Source organism: Perissodus microlepis, chromosome 5 (genome assembly GCF_051167445.1).
Source record: "Perissodus microlepis isolate ML-2025 ecotype Zambia chromosome 5, ASM5116744v1, whole genome shotgun sequence".
Taxonomy (NCBI): Eukaryota; Metazoa; Chordata; class Actinopteri; order Cichliformes; family Cichlidae; genus Perissodus; species Perissodus microlepis.
In genome coordinates, this window is record NC_140465.1 from 25,342,807 (window position 1) to 25,358,339 (window position 15,533).

Consider the following 15,533-nt stretch of genomic DNA (forward strand, 5'->3'; position numbering starts at 1 on the left):
ATTAAGAGTGTTTCTGCAAAATTTCTAATGCTTTTGGATACATTTATAGCCTTTGCCTATTTTGTCTATATGTAAATGCTAAATGAGAATGATTGCAGCATTCATACGCAGAAGTCCATTTTATAATAAATCTAAAATTATCTACATTTAACATCAAAATTTGTTGACTAAAACAATCAATCCAGAATCCAAGAAACTTAAACTGAACCACAGCTGTACCTTTACCCTGATTTTATTGTATTTTGGCCATTTTTATAAAGAACATATCAACAGTGTTCACAGGATTTACCGTAAGCCATGTTCTAATGTGGCTCATTTCACAAAAGCGTGGAAGCAGTAACCTCCTTTATGTGTTAATATATGCAGTATATTTAGTTTAAATAAAAATTCAATGAAATGTACAGCATCCTGAATTACTTTTCACACTGTTTCTGCATGATTTGCTGCTGCTGATAGGATGCCCCTCATCAAGAGGCAGTGTTATTCATTGCTGGTTTTTTTCTATTATGGAATGAATAATGAAGACTAGATGTTAATGTCCTCAGCAGGCCCTGCCGTCCTCAGCTCCTTCTCAGCCTGTGTTTAAAATAGATCCCTTAGAAATAGCTACAGAAAAGATAAACTGCTCTGACAAAGCTGAATGTGTGTGCATGTGTGTGTGCCTGTGTTTGCATTTCTTTTCACCAGTGCATACATGTGCACGAGTAAATTCATGTGTTTCAGTCTCCTCCACTGGCTTTGTCTTCATCCATAATTAAGTTTATATAAATCAGCCTGTCAGTCACAGCTGTAATGTGAAGCTCTGAATGACATTTTAATGACTGCAGGGCTATTCTAGGGTCAGGCTGACCTAACAGGTAGGCACTTTCATCACTCATATTTAGTATTTCATTATTCTTCTACTATACCCTTCCTTCCTTCCATTTTTCGACTTTCATCTCTTGGTCTTTCCTTTTCTTGACACAATGTATTTTTAGATACTTGCATGGAATATAAATGTCTTTTTTTTAAAGGACAGACATTATTTAATAAAGCACCGGAACATAGTGACCAGCCAGTAGCTGGTGCACTCGTTCAGTTTTGCTCTACAAGTCCTCTGAAAGTAGAATGAAACGAAGATCAAATAAACATAAAATAGGCAGATTTCTTCTGTAGTGGCTAAAAGAATAAAGATGCAAATAATAATACAGAGTTTTTAAATGACAAATCACTTTGACACGTACAGGCCAGAAGCTTCAAATAATGAAATGGCTGCTGAATAATACAATGGCTCCTGTTCAAAAGAGTAACTATTGCTATAGTAATCAGTAATAAATGACTAATTACTCTTTTAGGCCACTCAGCATTTGGCTCAAGGTTAGTACAGAAGAACTCATAAAGGGAAGAATCAATTAATAGATGAACTAAACATTATATAGGGAATCCTCTCCCAGTTGGCAAAGTATTAATATTTTTGTTTATAAGTCGGTGCCGTGCTGACTGAGCTGTTCCCCAAGATGGAAAACAAAAGTCCTTCTAATTAATTTTCCTCAAAGTCAGAAAAATATCGCAAAAGATGCCAACAGCAGTGAATAACATCACTCCTTTTATTCTAATTGTTGTAAATTCACTTACAAAAATAACTTCTAAACTGCTTTGATCACTCTGAAAAAAAACCAAAGAGATTTTACCAAGCCATATGCCCAATATTCCAGGGAGATTCATTTGTTTAGGATTATATAATCACTTGAACCTTGAAATAAAGCAGAAATATAACTGAAATCATTTATGTTTAGATGGTGAAACAGTGACTTCATGTTTGGCCAGGCCACAGTCACATTTGGAGGTTTCCAAAAGAAGATGACGCACGACGACAGACTGTGACAGAATGACCAAAACAATAACACCAGTCAAGGGACAAATGTTGGTGTCACATCGCCCTGGCTGGTGCTTATTTTTAGATTGAGAGCAGCCTGTTGATAGGATGCTGTAGTTTGAAACCACCATGTTTTAAGCACCATGTTTATTATGTCATTTGTCTGGACTCAAACCTTCCACCATAAGGCTTGGCTCTAAATTAGAGCAAAGATGAGCTGGTATGTAACGTCATACAGGATATCAGGATGTGAAGTAAATTTGGCAGTAATCAACAAACACGGAGGTCGGAGGTTGCAGGAAGTTCTAAAATAAAAATCAGCTGTTCATCACTGGGCAACTCCACTGGTGGAGTCCAGACTTACATAAACTTTAGTCGTTGGGCTTGAAATGTGATGCCAACATGGAAGTGCCTTCAAGCTGCAATCTTTCTAACAGCCAGTATGGCTTTTTGTTGCAAAAAGAAATACAGTTATAAAAAAGTCTATAGAAAAATGTGCCTGCAAGTCACTTGAATTTTCCTGATGTGTTTAAAGTCCCAGTTGTTGGTTTCAGGTGTTATTGAACACATAATGAAGTTAGTTATGTAAATTATGTAAAGGCTGGGACTACTTTCTGATTGACATCATGCTACCAAAAAATCATGCAAGTGCCCTGAGATTCTCAGACACTTTGCCTTTATACCAACTGCCAAAATGTTGATGTCAAAGCTTTGAAGCAGGACTTCAAGGGCATTGGCTACCTTGTACTTTTCCCAAGCAAGACTGTACACTTTCCCTACTCCCCACTGGCTGCACATGCCCTGCACCTTGAGAAAGCTAAGAGCTTCCGTTTGGCTCAGGATCTCAACTTCTCTCTCTTGTGCTTGCTATTACACTCTTTCAGCAGAGTACAATAGAGTTCATGATTTGATGGTTTTTGGTGGCTTAACCCTTTAAGACCTACCATAGAACCAAGGCCGCCAGAGCTTACTTTATATTTTTACATGCTGTAGTGCCATTTTTGGGAGCATTTCAAGTTGCTATACATCAATACAACTGTTATAGCCCAAATTTTAATAATATGTCTGCATTAAGTCCATAGTAACTACATAAATTGCAAAAAAGTGCAATAAACTACAAAAAAATTGAAAATCGTTTTTGTTTTTTTATATATATATTTCTACTTGGAGGATTTTAAGAGGTTTATCCCTCAAAACTTTAAATACAAAAAAGTTGCAAAAAATAGTTTACAACAACAGGAAATTTATTTTGAGTGTCTTCATAGTTTTATTTTTGAGATACACCAATTTTTATATACTGCAGGAAAAACGAAAAACAATCATATGATGCAAATTTGCAAAGAAAACAGCATGTGCATCAAAATAAACTATTTCCAGCAGTGCAATTCGAGTTCTAAGCATCCCAGCAACTATTTAGAAAAGCATTAAGTCAAACATGACTTATAAAAACACCAGTATAGGCTTTTAAGGCCTACAAGTAAAAAAACTACATTTCCGCGAAAATGACGTCACTTCCGGTTTCGGGCAGGTAATGTGGGACATGCGGTCATTAGCGCTGACGTCTGTTTCAATGTGGGAAGTGTTACGAACAGCTGATCAGATAGGCAAAGCGTGTTTCTGGAATATTATGTTTTTGTTCCTGCAAGCGCTTTTTATGCAATATTTGCAAAGCTATATGTGGAAGGAAACCGTGACCTAGGACAAGCTGATGGTATAAGATGTAAGTACAATTCCTCCAGTTTCATATGCAAAAAAAATTATTGTGCTAGCTTACGCAGTTCCGGTTCTACAGGGATTTAAAAATAGTTACACGAAATGGAGCGTGCCTGCTCTGACCGGCTTTAAAGGGTTAAATAGGGAAACACTGACATGTTGTCCATTTATAAATGTTAATTGCACAACTGATGAGTCATTTGGTATCACTACAAGCATACGGTACACAGGGCCACCTCTTTAAGTAGTGTGGTTCTCTTAACTGGAACTGGGCAAAGAACACAGGGATCACACCAGACAACAAACTGGACTTGGAGCTCAAACAAGCTTGGAAACGTTATGGGTGATTGTGAGCACATCTTTAGTCTTAAATTGGAGTTCTTTCAGACACAAGCACACTTTTCTAACCGCTAAAGACAGCTGTTGTGGCATTATCTGAGCTAAATTCAACTACACTCCAAATACACAAAAACAAAGTGTACTGTGATGCTTTAGATTTAGCGAGCCTGAGCAAAATGAAGTGGTGGTGGTGGTGGTCACACACACAAAACATACAGAATCACATGTACTGAGCTCTTTGCCAATGAAAAAGCAAACAATGGCATGTTTTCCTATTTCATCTTTCTTTTTTGGAAGGCTTGACATCAGTGCAACGTGTGCCTTTCATTGACATATTAACATTTTTCCACCTTAGAGTTGCAAGAATGAGAAGTTGTTTAGTGCAGCTGCAAAGTTACTGGATGTCCTTTAATAAAGGACACAGAATGTGTAATAATTTCCCATCAGTCATTTTTGTCAGATAAGGTCTAATGTAAAAAAAAATTCCTTTGACCTCCTGTCATATTCATATGTTTGATTCATTAACCCGCAATGTTAAAAAACATCAAATGTTAAATCTGATGCAAATTTGACTGTGTGATACAAATTCAGGCAGCACTTTAATCAGAATTACTTTTACAGCCAAATAATTGGAGAAAGGCCTTACTCCATCCTTTAGTAATCATAAAATGTTGTTTTCATGGCTGACATTTGTCTTAATTGGGTCAGTGGCAGAATATCACAGTCTATATGAATATAGCCACACACACAGATACGAGTCTCAGCAAGCAGTAGAGCCGGTGTCATATTTCTTTAGCTGCACGTCCTCATCCAGATGGAGATGGTGTTGTTCATGTAAATGCGTCAATGTGAGTAATCTTCATGAAACAATGAAGTGAGCAGTGGTGGTGACAAGGTGTGAATCTGCTGTGAGTGTTTAAGGCTTTTTGTCTCTGTGTGTGTGTGTGTGTGCAAGTGCGCATGACTGCAGGATGATGAAACTGGACAGCTGCATTTGGTTCATACCAGCTCCCTGCCTTTGTCTCCTTTTCTATTCAAACAATCAGTGCAAAACATGTTACACGATCAGAAAACAAACACTCTGCAGCAACAATGCTCCCATGTACAAAATTAGACAGATATTTAGATGTGTGTTTTCATAGTTCTTGTGGAGTTTGTTATAAAGAAAAATAACGAAAATTATTTGGCGCCCTTTCAAAAACAAGGAGACATGAAAAATAGGGCAAATTTGTCACTACAGACAAGCTTTCGTGAATATGTTTATTGTAACGCTTGTATGACCATTTGAGCATCATAAAATTACTGAAAACAAATACAAACATTACAAAAGCCAAACATTACAAAACTGACAGGAAAAAAAACCCCACTACAAATCAGATGAAACTAACCTGAATTGAAATCAGAACTTACAAATGTAATAATGAAAAATACAAAGATATTATAGCCAACAATGCATAATAACTAACTGGTATGGACAACTGACTAGCCTGCCCAGAGCTTGGAGTTTTATCAAGAATAAACCAGGATAATTAAACTATAGTGCTGCTTTCCCCTGGCTCATGTACTCTAAGTGTTTAAACACTTAAATGAGCTGCATTTCACTCTTTATCATTACTTTTAAAATTTTCACTGGCCCATTAATATGCATTTATAACATATAAGTGACTTAAGGCTGATTTTACTTCCTTAAGCCAATTTAAAAAAAACAAAATCCCTTTGTTATGCACGTATGCAATATAAAAAAAATGGTCAATGTCATATATGACACTGTCTTTCCTGATTTTATTCTCCTCAACTTTATTTTCACACATATTATATTGGAAGCTCAGACTGAATAGAAAGAGGCACTCTGAAGTATTTTTGTGATCCCACACTGGCCTGCTGTGGCTACGAATGACACTGCATTCACTTTATCTTGAAAAGAAAATAGGCCTTATTCATACAGCCAACCATATATCCATTCATCTGTTTTCTTAACCACTTATCCAATTCATTTTTTTTTTCTTTTGGGGGTGGAGGTGGGGTGGGCGCTGGAGCTTATTCCACAGATGTAGTGACATACAGAGGGTCGGTAAGAGGAGGATGCTAAGAACAGGGTAAGATGGAGATGGATGATCCAAATCAGATTTGAGAGGCATTTTATAAATGAAAGGATTCGTTTTTCACTGATTTCAGTTATAATTAAGCGCCACCATAAAATAAATTACAGGTGTTTTATAAACAATTATTTAAACTATGAGCTTTTAGCCTTTTGTTGTATTTGTGTTTATGCTGTGTGATCTATGCAGACCTTTTTATGACAGCTGCAGGTTGTTGCTTTCGATTTTTGTATTATATCATCCTTTGTATCAAGCTACAATACATATGATATCACCGACCTCATTTCAGGCCAGTAGTGGAACTCTCACTGTCCACATGGGAACTGATTAGCAGCTATGCGTTTTTATTTATTTAATTAACAAATATATACAACCCCCCCCCCACAATGCCACTGTTACACAACAGGAAAAGCATGAATATGAAATAATCAGCCTACAATACAAATCTTCTGGCTTAAATGTAAAATATGATTTTTTTGATAGTTAATAGAAAGTCAGTAAGATCCAGTAACTGCAAGCAATGACAGACAGGACTCCCATGAAACTTCTTAACTTTGAGGTTTGTGATTGAAGCAACTACCAATTAGAGCACTTACTACTGTAGACTCAGCACCTTTTTGTGGACTTAAGTGTAGACAGGGCTTAACTGATCCGTATAGAATGAGGCTCAATCATATGTTGCATGTTTAGTCATTTGATGAAGCGGTCACTGATGGGAACATGAAAAGCTGGTGGCTAGGTGACACTGGTTGTTTACATGGAAATACAGCTCAGTTCAACTGGCGTGAAGGTGGCTAATTTCGTTTAGCCTTAAAATCATGCACCTTTGAGTAAGCTACACTTGTGCAATAACAAAATTAAGACTGGGTAAAAATAGCTTTGCGAAACTGGACCCTGGTTCTGTGTCTGCTGGAACACTCTTGAGACGCAGACTCTTTGGACTACATATAGTAAAGTAGGTCTACAGCAGATGACCTTGTAACACTGTTAATCTTCACAGTGCAAACACTTATGACAATATGTTAAAGTGGAAAAAATGATAACTTTAATTCAGTGTGTATCACATTCAGACAACAACTCCGTATTTTCCTCGCTTAAAGCCGAACACTAAACATTGTTCAAAGCATATAAAACATTTGATCTGTGCTTCTTATTATTTGGAATGTAATACAAAAATAATTTTCTTTCTATTTAAAAACAAAAAATCTGTACAAAGTTGAAACATCTGATAAATCATTACACAATTTAGGACACTTGCATAATCTTTTGACTTTTTATGCTAATTTCAGCTGTGCTCCACTGAAATCAGTAAAAACTTCAATGCAGTAAAAGCAGGTGCAGCTTATTGTAGTGTTTCACCTGAGAAAATGTCTTAAAATCACCCTTTTTGACTGTCGTGTTTATTATAGCTGTTAACAGGACTGATTTGCAGTGACAGTTTCCCACAGCTTATCTGTTGACCTTCAACGAATGATGACGTCAGCTTCTGTCTTCCTATCGTTTAGCGCCATCTTTTGGCAGGTAACACACACAGAGGACCTTGACAAGCAGAAAGTGAGCAAAACAAAACAATTGTGAGTTTAGGCACCAGTTTCAGTTTCTAGGCCACCAGCTGCCAACTGTTTAATGGCAAACACACCCTTATCTGGTTTTGACATGACAGATCAAAAAAACAAGCATGCAAAAAAAAAACCTCACCCACACAAGCGCAGACATATTGCCTGCTTTCTCACAAAACTTTAACAAATTTACAAATATGAAACTGTGTGCAGTCAGTGGTCCTAGCACTGGGTCACACAGGTTGTTTGGCTTATCTGTAGCAGGGACTTCTTCCACCACACAGCCGCGCTGAAGCTGAGGGTGGAATGGGTAACAGCACTGCTTTGATCTGCCTCCTCAGCCTGCACACAAACCCAGTATGGAACACTGGACTGAACTGGGAGAGGAGGTGCACACGCAGTCAATCACACACACACACATTTACAGAAAGGAGAAAAAAAAGAGGAAAGCCAGGGAAGAAACATAAGACAAGAGAAAGAGTGAATAAAGTTAACTATTTGTAAAACAAAAAGATTTTCTGTATAAGAAAAATGCTGTTAATTGTAGTCACATGTGGCAAGTGTGACCAAATCCAAACAAACTTAATGTGGAACAAAGACACTGGAATTTGTGAAGGATATGTTGCAAATATAAATACATTTGATTTTACTGTATTTTACTGGGGTTACAGTCAGAGATATACATAGAACACTTCTTTTTGAGCCACACAGAGAGAATATAACAATATCTATATACAGCTTTCCTTGTTGGGTATAGCATAGGCAGCATTGATCTCAGCCTTACTTTCTTCATTTGCATTAGAAAAGTGTCTGTTATGCACTTCTGACCTTTGCAAACTAGAGCAAAATTTGGGAGATTATCTCAACATGTGGGACAGAGAACAACAATGACGACGATGACAACAACGGTAATAACAATGGTCTCACTGCGCAGTTGGATAAAAAGTGGGACAGCTGCCCATTCTACACGTGGCACCTGCCCAGTGTGACAATAGCGGAATAAAGTTATAAAAATGAATAATGTCCGGAAATGAATGCCTTCTTGCTTGAATTAATGCAGTAAATGCAGTAATGCAGCTAGCTTTAGTTCTCTGAATTCAACTGCGATACTTGCGGTTTTAAAGTCAGTTAATAAATTGGATAAATTCAGAGTTATAGGGCATAGTTTCCTTTAAAAACAACAACAACAACGGTATTGTGGGTTTAACCTGTACTGTTTGCCTTATAGCTGTAATATTAAAGTATTGGATGCTTGTTTTAATATGAACTCACAATGACCTGTTAATGCGACACTGTAAACTTTTGTTGCGTTGCATTTACTAAAACAGAAAAACAAGACAGAATACGCCGCATCAGTAAGGTTGAAATTTCGTAAAGACATGAGCCATTAGACACGGAAAAAAATGATGCAAATATATATATATAGTTTATGTTTAATAACCTACCTCTGATCTGCCGTTGCACTGTACGGAGATGCGGGGGATGGAAAAGTCTGGAAAAGCAGACGGGCAATATAAAGGACAGAGAAACTGCTAGCGTCCTCATTCGGGTTGCCAGGTTTGCACTTCACTCTCCTGCACGTATGAGTGCTTATTCGTATTTATTTGGATAAATCGAATTTACAGTTATAATTACAAGGAGAATGACAATAAAAAAATATTTAATTTTTGAATGTGTACCATGGATTTTAAAATAAGTTAGACAATAAATATTGCTTCTTCTCCTTCTTTTATTTACTTACTTTAGAGGTTGCTACAGCAGATCATCTGCCTTCATCTCTCCCCATCTCTACCATCCTACCCTTTCACATCAACCCTCTGCATATCCTCCTCCACTGCATCCATGAAGCTTCTCTGTGTTCTCCCTCTTTATCTCCTTCCTGGCAGCTCCATACTGACTTCATTTCCACTATCCCTCTTTCCAAACTGCATCACCTCAGCCTCTGACATACTCATTTCTAATCCTGTCCATCCTGGTCATTCCCATCTTCAGCTCTGTCACCAGCTCCAAACCATCGATCGCAGCAAATCTCACGACCATCTTGTAGACTTCCCTTTCACTCTTGCATGATATCTTTCTGTCACAAATGCTGCTCAACCTGGCTTGCACTTTATTCTTCGCCTCTTGATCCAATGTTTTCCTTGGTCAACCCCAGGTATGCAAACTCATCTACCTTTACTATCTCTGCTCCTTGCAGCGTCTCCCTCTCATTTACATATTTACATATTCTAACTTTCCTTCCACTTCTCTCAAGAGCATACTTCCACCTCTCCAGGCTCTCTTCCTGCTCCCTACTCTCACTACAGATCACAGTGTTATCTGCAAAGATCGTAGTTAATAGGGTTTCCTGCCTGACCTCCACTGTAAACCTGTCCATCACCACTGAAAACAAGTAGATCCCTGATGTAATCTCACCCCCATCTTGCCTATAGCTGTAACAACATAAATAATTAAAATGCAATTAAGTAATGTAACCCTATCCCTCTTCCATCGTTATGTTTACAGTCTCATCCAGGAGGCGTGCTTTGTGTTATGTGAAAACGCGTTTTTTTTGCAGACCTGGCAACCTCCGCACCGGTTCGGTCATTCGACGCAGACTCAAACATCATGGCGGACGAAGTTGAGCAGGTTGGTGTAACTGCCTTCTATTCTGCTGTTGTTCTTTTAACAGCGTGCATGTAATTATCCCATGGGTGAAGAGGAGACAGATTTACCCGTGTACTTGATGTAAGGAGCTTATTGTGTTACTTTGTCCATAACTGATGTGGTAAAAGCGCGGAAGGGCCTGTCAAAAGCTAGCTGATTTAGCATGTCTAGCGTGTAAATGCTACCGCCAGTAGGATTTGCACCACTGTTCTTTAGGCAGTGCAGAGCGTGTTAGCGCAGGATTACCGCTAATGTATGTTCACGTTTAATTTTCTTTATCTGTTTTTAGTCTAAAGTTGGGTTAGTTAGGTCTGTAGCGTCTGGGTTGCAGTTCACAACTATTTGGGCTAAACATTAAACAACTCACTGAAAACTCAGTTGACTCATGGAGCACGACGTTTCTTCACTTTGCCTCAAATATTTTGGCTGTTTACACCAAAACTGCTCGAAAGGTCTGCATTTAATTCTGGCCTAATGATAATCACTCGATTATTCTTGTCACAGAAAATGCTAACTTGAGAAGAGACTTATACATGGGGGTATTTGTTGTGTTTTTAATCTGTATTAAAGTAAATACATATTATTTTTGGTTCGGGCATAAGGAGTTTGCAAAGAAAGCGAGTGGGCAGAACAAGCAATAGGTCATTGCATCTCAGCTATGCCTGCTGCTCGACCATATTAGAAAATATTCAACGTTTCATTTTACATTATTATGAAATGCGACAGTTTCCGAATGTATTATAGTTTATTTTTTTAGTTTGTTTTTTTATTAGTGTGTGCTCCAATATAGGACTGCTTACATTTTTTCATATTTATTTAGCCAGTGCTCAGGCGTTTTTTGATGTCTGATGACCTGGGCCAAATTACAGATATGGTAGGGAAGACTAGTGAAAGTTTCCAGCTTTTATTTTTATACATTGTTTTATTTTTGGATATTCATGTACAAGTATTGCCTCCGATTTTGAAGTCCGGAAGAAAAAAAAGTGGATGGACAGAACATTAAAAAAAAAAAAGTAACTTACATGTAGTTAAAGTTTTAAATACATGTAGCTAAAATTACACAGCAATCATTAAATGTCCAAACTTTAGACCGTAACATTTTTAAGCAAATCAGGGATGATCCCACAGAAAATGTTCTAAGGCAGTTGAATGTTAATATCCTGTTGATATGTCAAGCATACATGTTAGGGTGGGGCGATATGGCCTAAAACTCATATCTCGATATTCTGTAGCTGGATGGCGATATACGATATATATCTCGATATTTTTTTTAAAGCCATAAAACAAGAACAAAAAGAGTTCTTAGTCACACTGTGTCCCAGATCTCACATAGGCACTTTTATTAACATACAGAAATAAATTATCCGCATTTATTAAATAATAATTCTCCATAAATAAAATAAAACAATGTTGTTTTTGTGCATAACTCGTGAACGGAGATTTGCTGTGTTAATACAGTTATGGCGTTAACGTCATTTTAACGAGAGTAACACTGCAGCACTAAAATAGTAATCTCCAAATGTTTTCTTTTTACCGACCAGCTCCTCTTTGATAGCTGCCGTGTCCATCTTGTCGTTACCTGCAGGTGAAGCGATGGGGGAGGGGGAGTTGTGTTCAGTGAAGGAGAGAGGCGAGGCAGAGTAACACAGCGTAGAGACAAAAGTGGACGAAAGAGAGGCAAACTTGCGGTTCCACAAGTATAATTATAACGTAACATAGACTATGTCGATATAAACGATATTGTCACATCTCTTATCTTGTATAAAAATATATCGATATATTTAAAAACTCCATATATCGCCCAGTCCTAATACATGTATCATTTTTTTCTGTGTGCTGCAGCAACCAACTACAAACACAGTTGAGGAGCCACTTGATCTGATCAGGCTCAGTCTAGATGAGCGAATCTACGTCAAGATGAGGAATGACCGCGAGCTCAGAGGCCGACTTCATGTGAGTCTTGTGCTGGGTTTTGTTGTTGTTGTTGCTGTTTTTTTGTTGTTTGAGTGCTGCAGGTGTGACCCTGGTCGCTCGGAAGACTTTTTAAAAACAAGCACTTCAATTTCTTTTGGAGTGTTTTTGTCCTCTTTTACTTTGCACTCTTATTTGTTCTTGTTTGTCCCAGGCTTACGATCAGCACTTGAACATGATCCTTGGTGATGTGGAGGAGACGGTGACGACAGTGGAGATCGATGAGGAGACTTATGAAGAACTCTACAAGGTGCCACATCATTTTCTTTCCAGTCCCGATGCCCTTTTGGTTTAAGGTGCTGGTGGTCTATTGTGGCATTGGTCTGAGTTTAACCTGTTTCACCTTTTAAAACCGTTAATGTGTCATTCAGATAACAGACAGTACTTAATGGATAATATTTCACTGACTATTTGTTATATCATGGCCTGAAAAATGCAGTCTGTACGCTGCTCTGTTTTAACAAGGGTTAACATTACTGAGAAAATCACAGGGATCATCTTAACAACAAAAATGTAATTAAAGCAAATGCATGTTTTAATTTTTAAGTAAAATATATTTAGTCTTTGTTGTTAAACACATTTATTGGAAGCTATGTGTATACAATATTTTAAGGAGTGAAATATTTTAAGTGTGAATCTTTGTTTCATTTCAGTCTACCAAGAGAAACATCCCCATGCTGTTTGTGAGAGGTGACGGCGTTGTCCTTGTAGCTCCACCTCTCAGGGTGGGCTAACTTCGATTACATCCTGGTGTGAAGCAGGGTTTGCTCCAGTACAATTTCAGCCCACAGAAGAGATAAAATCTCTTTTTTTGTCAACATGATCCACTCACATGAGACAAATTATTAATTTTTGTTTTGTTGTCAGATGTAAAACATGTCGATGGAAAAAAGAGAGAACTTTTGTAAGCCAGTGTTTAATAGGTGTTATTTTGGCAAGTTGCCATTTTTCAAGCCACATTTTCATTTAACAGGATATTTAGGCTATTTCAGAACATTAGATCAGGTAAAAAGTCCATTTTAAGTTCCAAAGCTAAGAATACTCATTATGTTTAAACATAGTCGCATCATTTTAGTTATCTGTGACTGTATGTGCTCTTTGTCTAAAAAGGCTCACCAAACGTAACGCTGAGCGATATGTATGATTCTTAAGTTTTAAATTTTGTCAACTGTAACTTTGGTTTGTTCCGAGCAAAAGTCTGTCAGTTTACTCCAAACAGAAGATCTGTGAATTTTTTTTTTTTTTTTTTTTTTTTTAGTTTCTGTCATAACATTTTAGTTGAATATTTTATATTTTTGTAGTACTGTGGAGGATGTGGGAGTAAATCACACACAGATGTGTCAGTGTGTGCAAAGATTTTTCAGTTTGGTCTTGTAAAATTAAATAAAAAAATAAAAGTAATTGGAAAATTTATTGATTGTCGTGTAAATAAGCTGAAATTTGTTGGCAGCTGTGACTCAGGAGGTAGAGTGGGTTGTTAACTGGTTGGTGGTTTGAATCAGCCAGCACATCAAACTATTCTTGGGCAAGATACTAAACCCCAAATTGGCCCAGGTTCATTGGTTAGAGTGGGTGGTAAAAAGTGACTGAAGGTATGTAACTAAGTGCTAAGGGAACGTGTGTGAATGAGTGAATATGGCTTGTAGTTTGAAATGCTTTTAAGTACACAGAGTAGAAAAGCTGTTTGCAAGTAAAACTCAATTTAGCAGACTGTATACAATTTTTATACTACAATATGTTGTTGATACAGTCCAGTTTGTTACTGTAGGTGTTATTTGTGTCATTATGCAGTTATATAACATTTTAAATTGCAAATGCACCACTGCATAAGCAGCATTCTAATGTAACATCGGAGCAGAACTATTACATACTGTCAGGATTGTTGTATTGTTGCATTGTAACCACTAGATGTCAGTGTACATCTAAAAAAAGAACCTTCAGTTTAACAGGCTAGCAAGGATGAAGGTGATCTCTGCATGAAAACTAAATGGGCTGTTGGTTTTTTACCACAGACTGACGTTTTAGTTGGTTTTAAAAAGTGTAACTGAAGTCCTTACATTTGATCACACTCACAACTAGATTACTGTAGTACTTAGGATTACATTAACAACAATGTTAGCAAGTTTAGAACATTTCACTTGATATAATGGAACTAATTTGTCTAATCATTTTTTCTACAAATGTCTGGATGCAGAATAAGTCCAGGGCTGTGTTCTCAAAAGCAGGAGCTTATTAAGACTGAGGGAAAATCTGGATTTTATGTTCCATTAAAAGAGCTAACATAAAACAGTTACCAGGGTAACAGACTGAGAACCTAACATCCACAAAAACTGTTTCTCCCCTCCTGTTGCACCTGATCCAGCTGACTGACTGAATTTCCCCGTTCATGCAGTCGACATCAAAGAACATACTATATGTACAAAGAACATAATGTCTTTGCACATATAAAATCCTTTTTTAAATATAATAAGATATTTAGATTCAGTCAAGTCAAGTCTAGCGGCTTTATCGTCATTTCAACCATGTGCAGTGCTACAGTACACAGTGAAGTCTCTGTCTATCAGAGATGACAACCACTGGAATAATTTTCACTTCAGTTCAAAAAGTCTGAATGTACTCTTAACAACATTTTATGGTGTAACTCTGCTGATCCACATGTTGAAATCTAAAATTGTCAAGTTTGAATCTTCAAACTTCTTCTTAGTTACGCCCATCTGGATCAGCTGGTGAGCACAATGAGGGTCATGTTGTTTGACTTTTCATTCAGTACCATCAGGCCGACCCTCCTGGGTGATAAGCTGACAGCGATGCAGGTTGATGCCTCTCTCGTGTCTTGGATTGTCGATTACCTGACAGGAAGACCACAATACGTGCGTCTTTAACATTGTGTGTCTGACAAGGTGATCAGAAACACAGGAGCACCACAAGGGACTGTCCTCTCCCCTTTCCTCTTCACCCTCTATACCACAGACTTCAGCCACTTCACAGAGACTTGCCACCTTCAGAAGTTTTCTGATGACTCTGCGGTGGTTGGATGCATCAGTGAGGGTAATGAGACAGAGTACGAGGCTGTGGTTGACTCCTTTGTCACATGGTGTGAACAGAATCATCTGCAGCTCAATGTGACAAAGACCAAGGAAATGACTTTCGGAGGACTAGGAAACCGCTGACCCTTGTATCAATCCAGGGGGTTGATGTGGACATTGTGGAGGACTATAAATACCCCAAAGTACACACTGACAATAAACTGGACTGGGTGAAAAACACCAGAGTCGGGAAGGGCCAGAGTCGTCTCTATTTTCTGAGGTGGCTGACAGCTTTTAACATCTGTTGGTAAATGTTCAGGATTTT

At 37.7% G+C, this 15,533-nt stretch overlaps 1 protein-coding gene and 1 long non-coding RNA gene across 2 annotated transcripts; one reads left to right on the plus strand and one right to left on the minus strand.

Annotated features, from left to right (window-relative positions):
- Window positions 1-7,028: 7,028 nt before the first annotated feature.
- On the minus strand, window positions 7,029-9,910 carry LOC146387439 (uncharacterized). Its single transcript, XR_014800277.1, has 2 exons — window positions 9,011-9,910; window positions 7,029-7,545 (listed from the first exon to the last, which is right to left on the minus strand). It is a non-coding gene; the product is annotated as an uncharacterized LOC146387439 (long non-coding RNA).
- Window positions 9,911-10,101: 191 nt separating this feature from the next.
- Window positions 10,102-13,595, plus strand: lsm3 (LSM3 homolog, U6 small nuclear RNA and mRNA degradation associated). Its single transcript, XM_084929046.1, has 4 exons — window positions 10,102-10,193; window positions 12,054-12,164; window positions 12,337-12,432; window positions 12,836-13,595. Exons 1-4 carry the CDS (start codon window positions 10,173-10,175, stop codon window positions 12,914-12,916), a joined length of 309 nt encoding a protein of 102 aa, XP_084785172.1. The 5' UTR covers window positions 10,102-10,172; the 3' UTR covers window positions 12,917-13,595.
- Window positions 13,596-15,533: the final 1,938 nt, after the last annotated feature.

What these genes read in the sequence shown, in the direction of transcription:
- lsm3 (XM_084929046.1), top strand. Translation starts at nt 10,173, where the DNA reads ATGGCGGACGAAGTTGAGCAG. An exon ending in AGCTCAGAGGCCGACTTCAT is followed by an intron (nt 12,165 to 12,336) that starts GTGAGTCTTGTG and finishes TGTTTGTCCCAG; the next exon opens with GCTTACGATCAGCACTTGAA. An exon ending in CTTATGAAGAACTCTACAAG is followed by an intron (nt 12,433 to 12,835) that starts GTGCCACATCAT and finishes GTTTCATTTCAG; the next exon opens with TCTACCAAGAGAAACATCCC.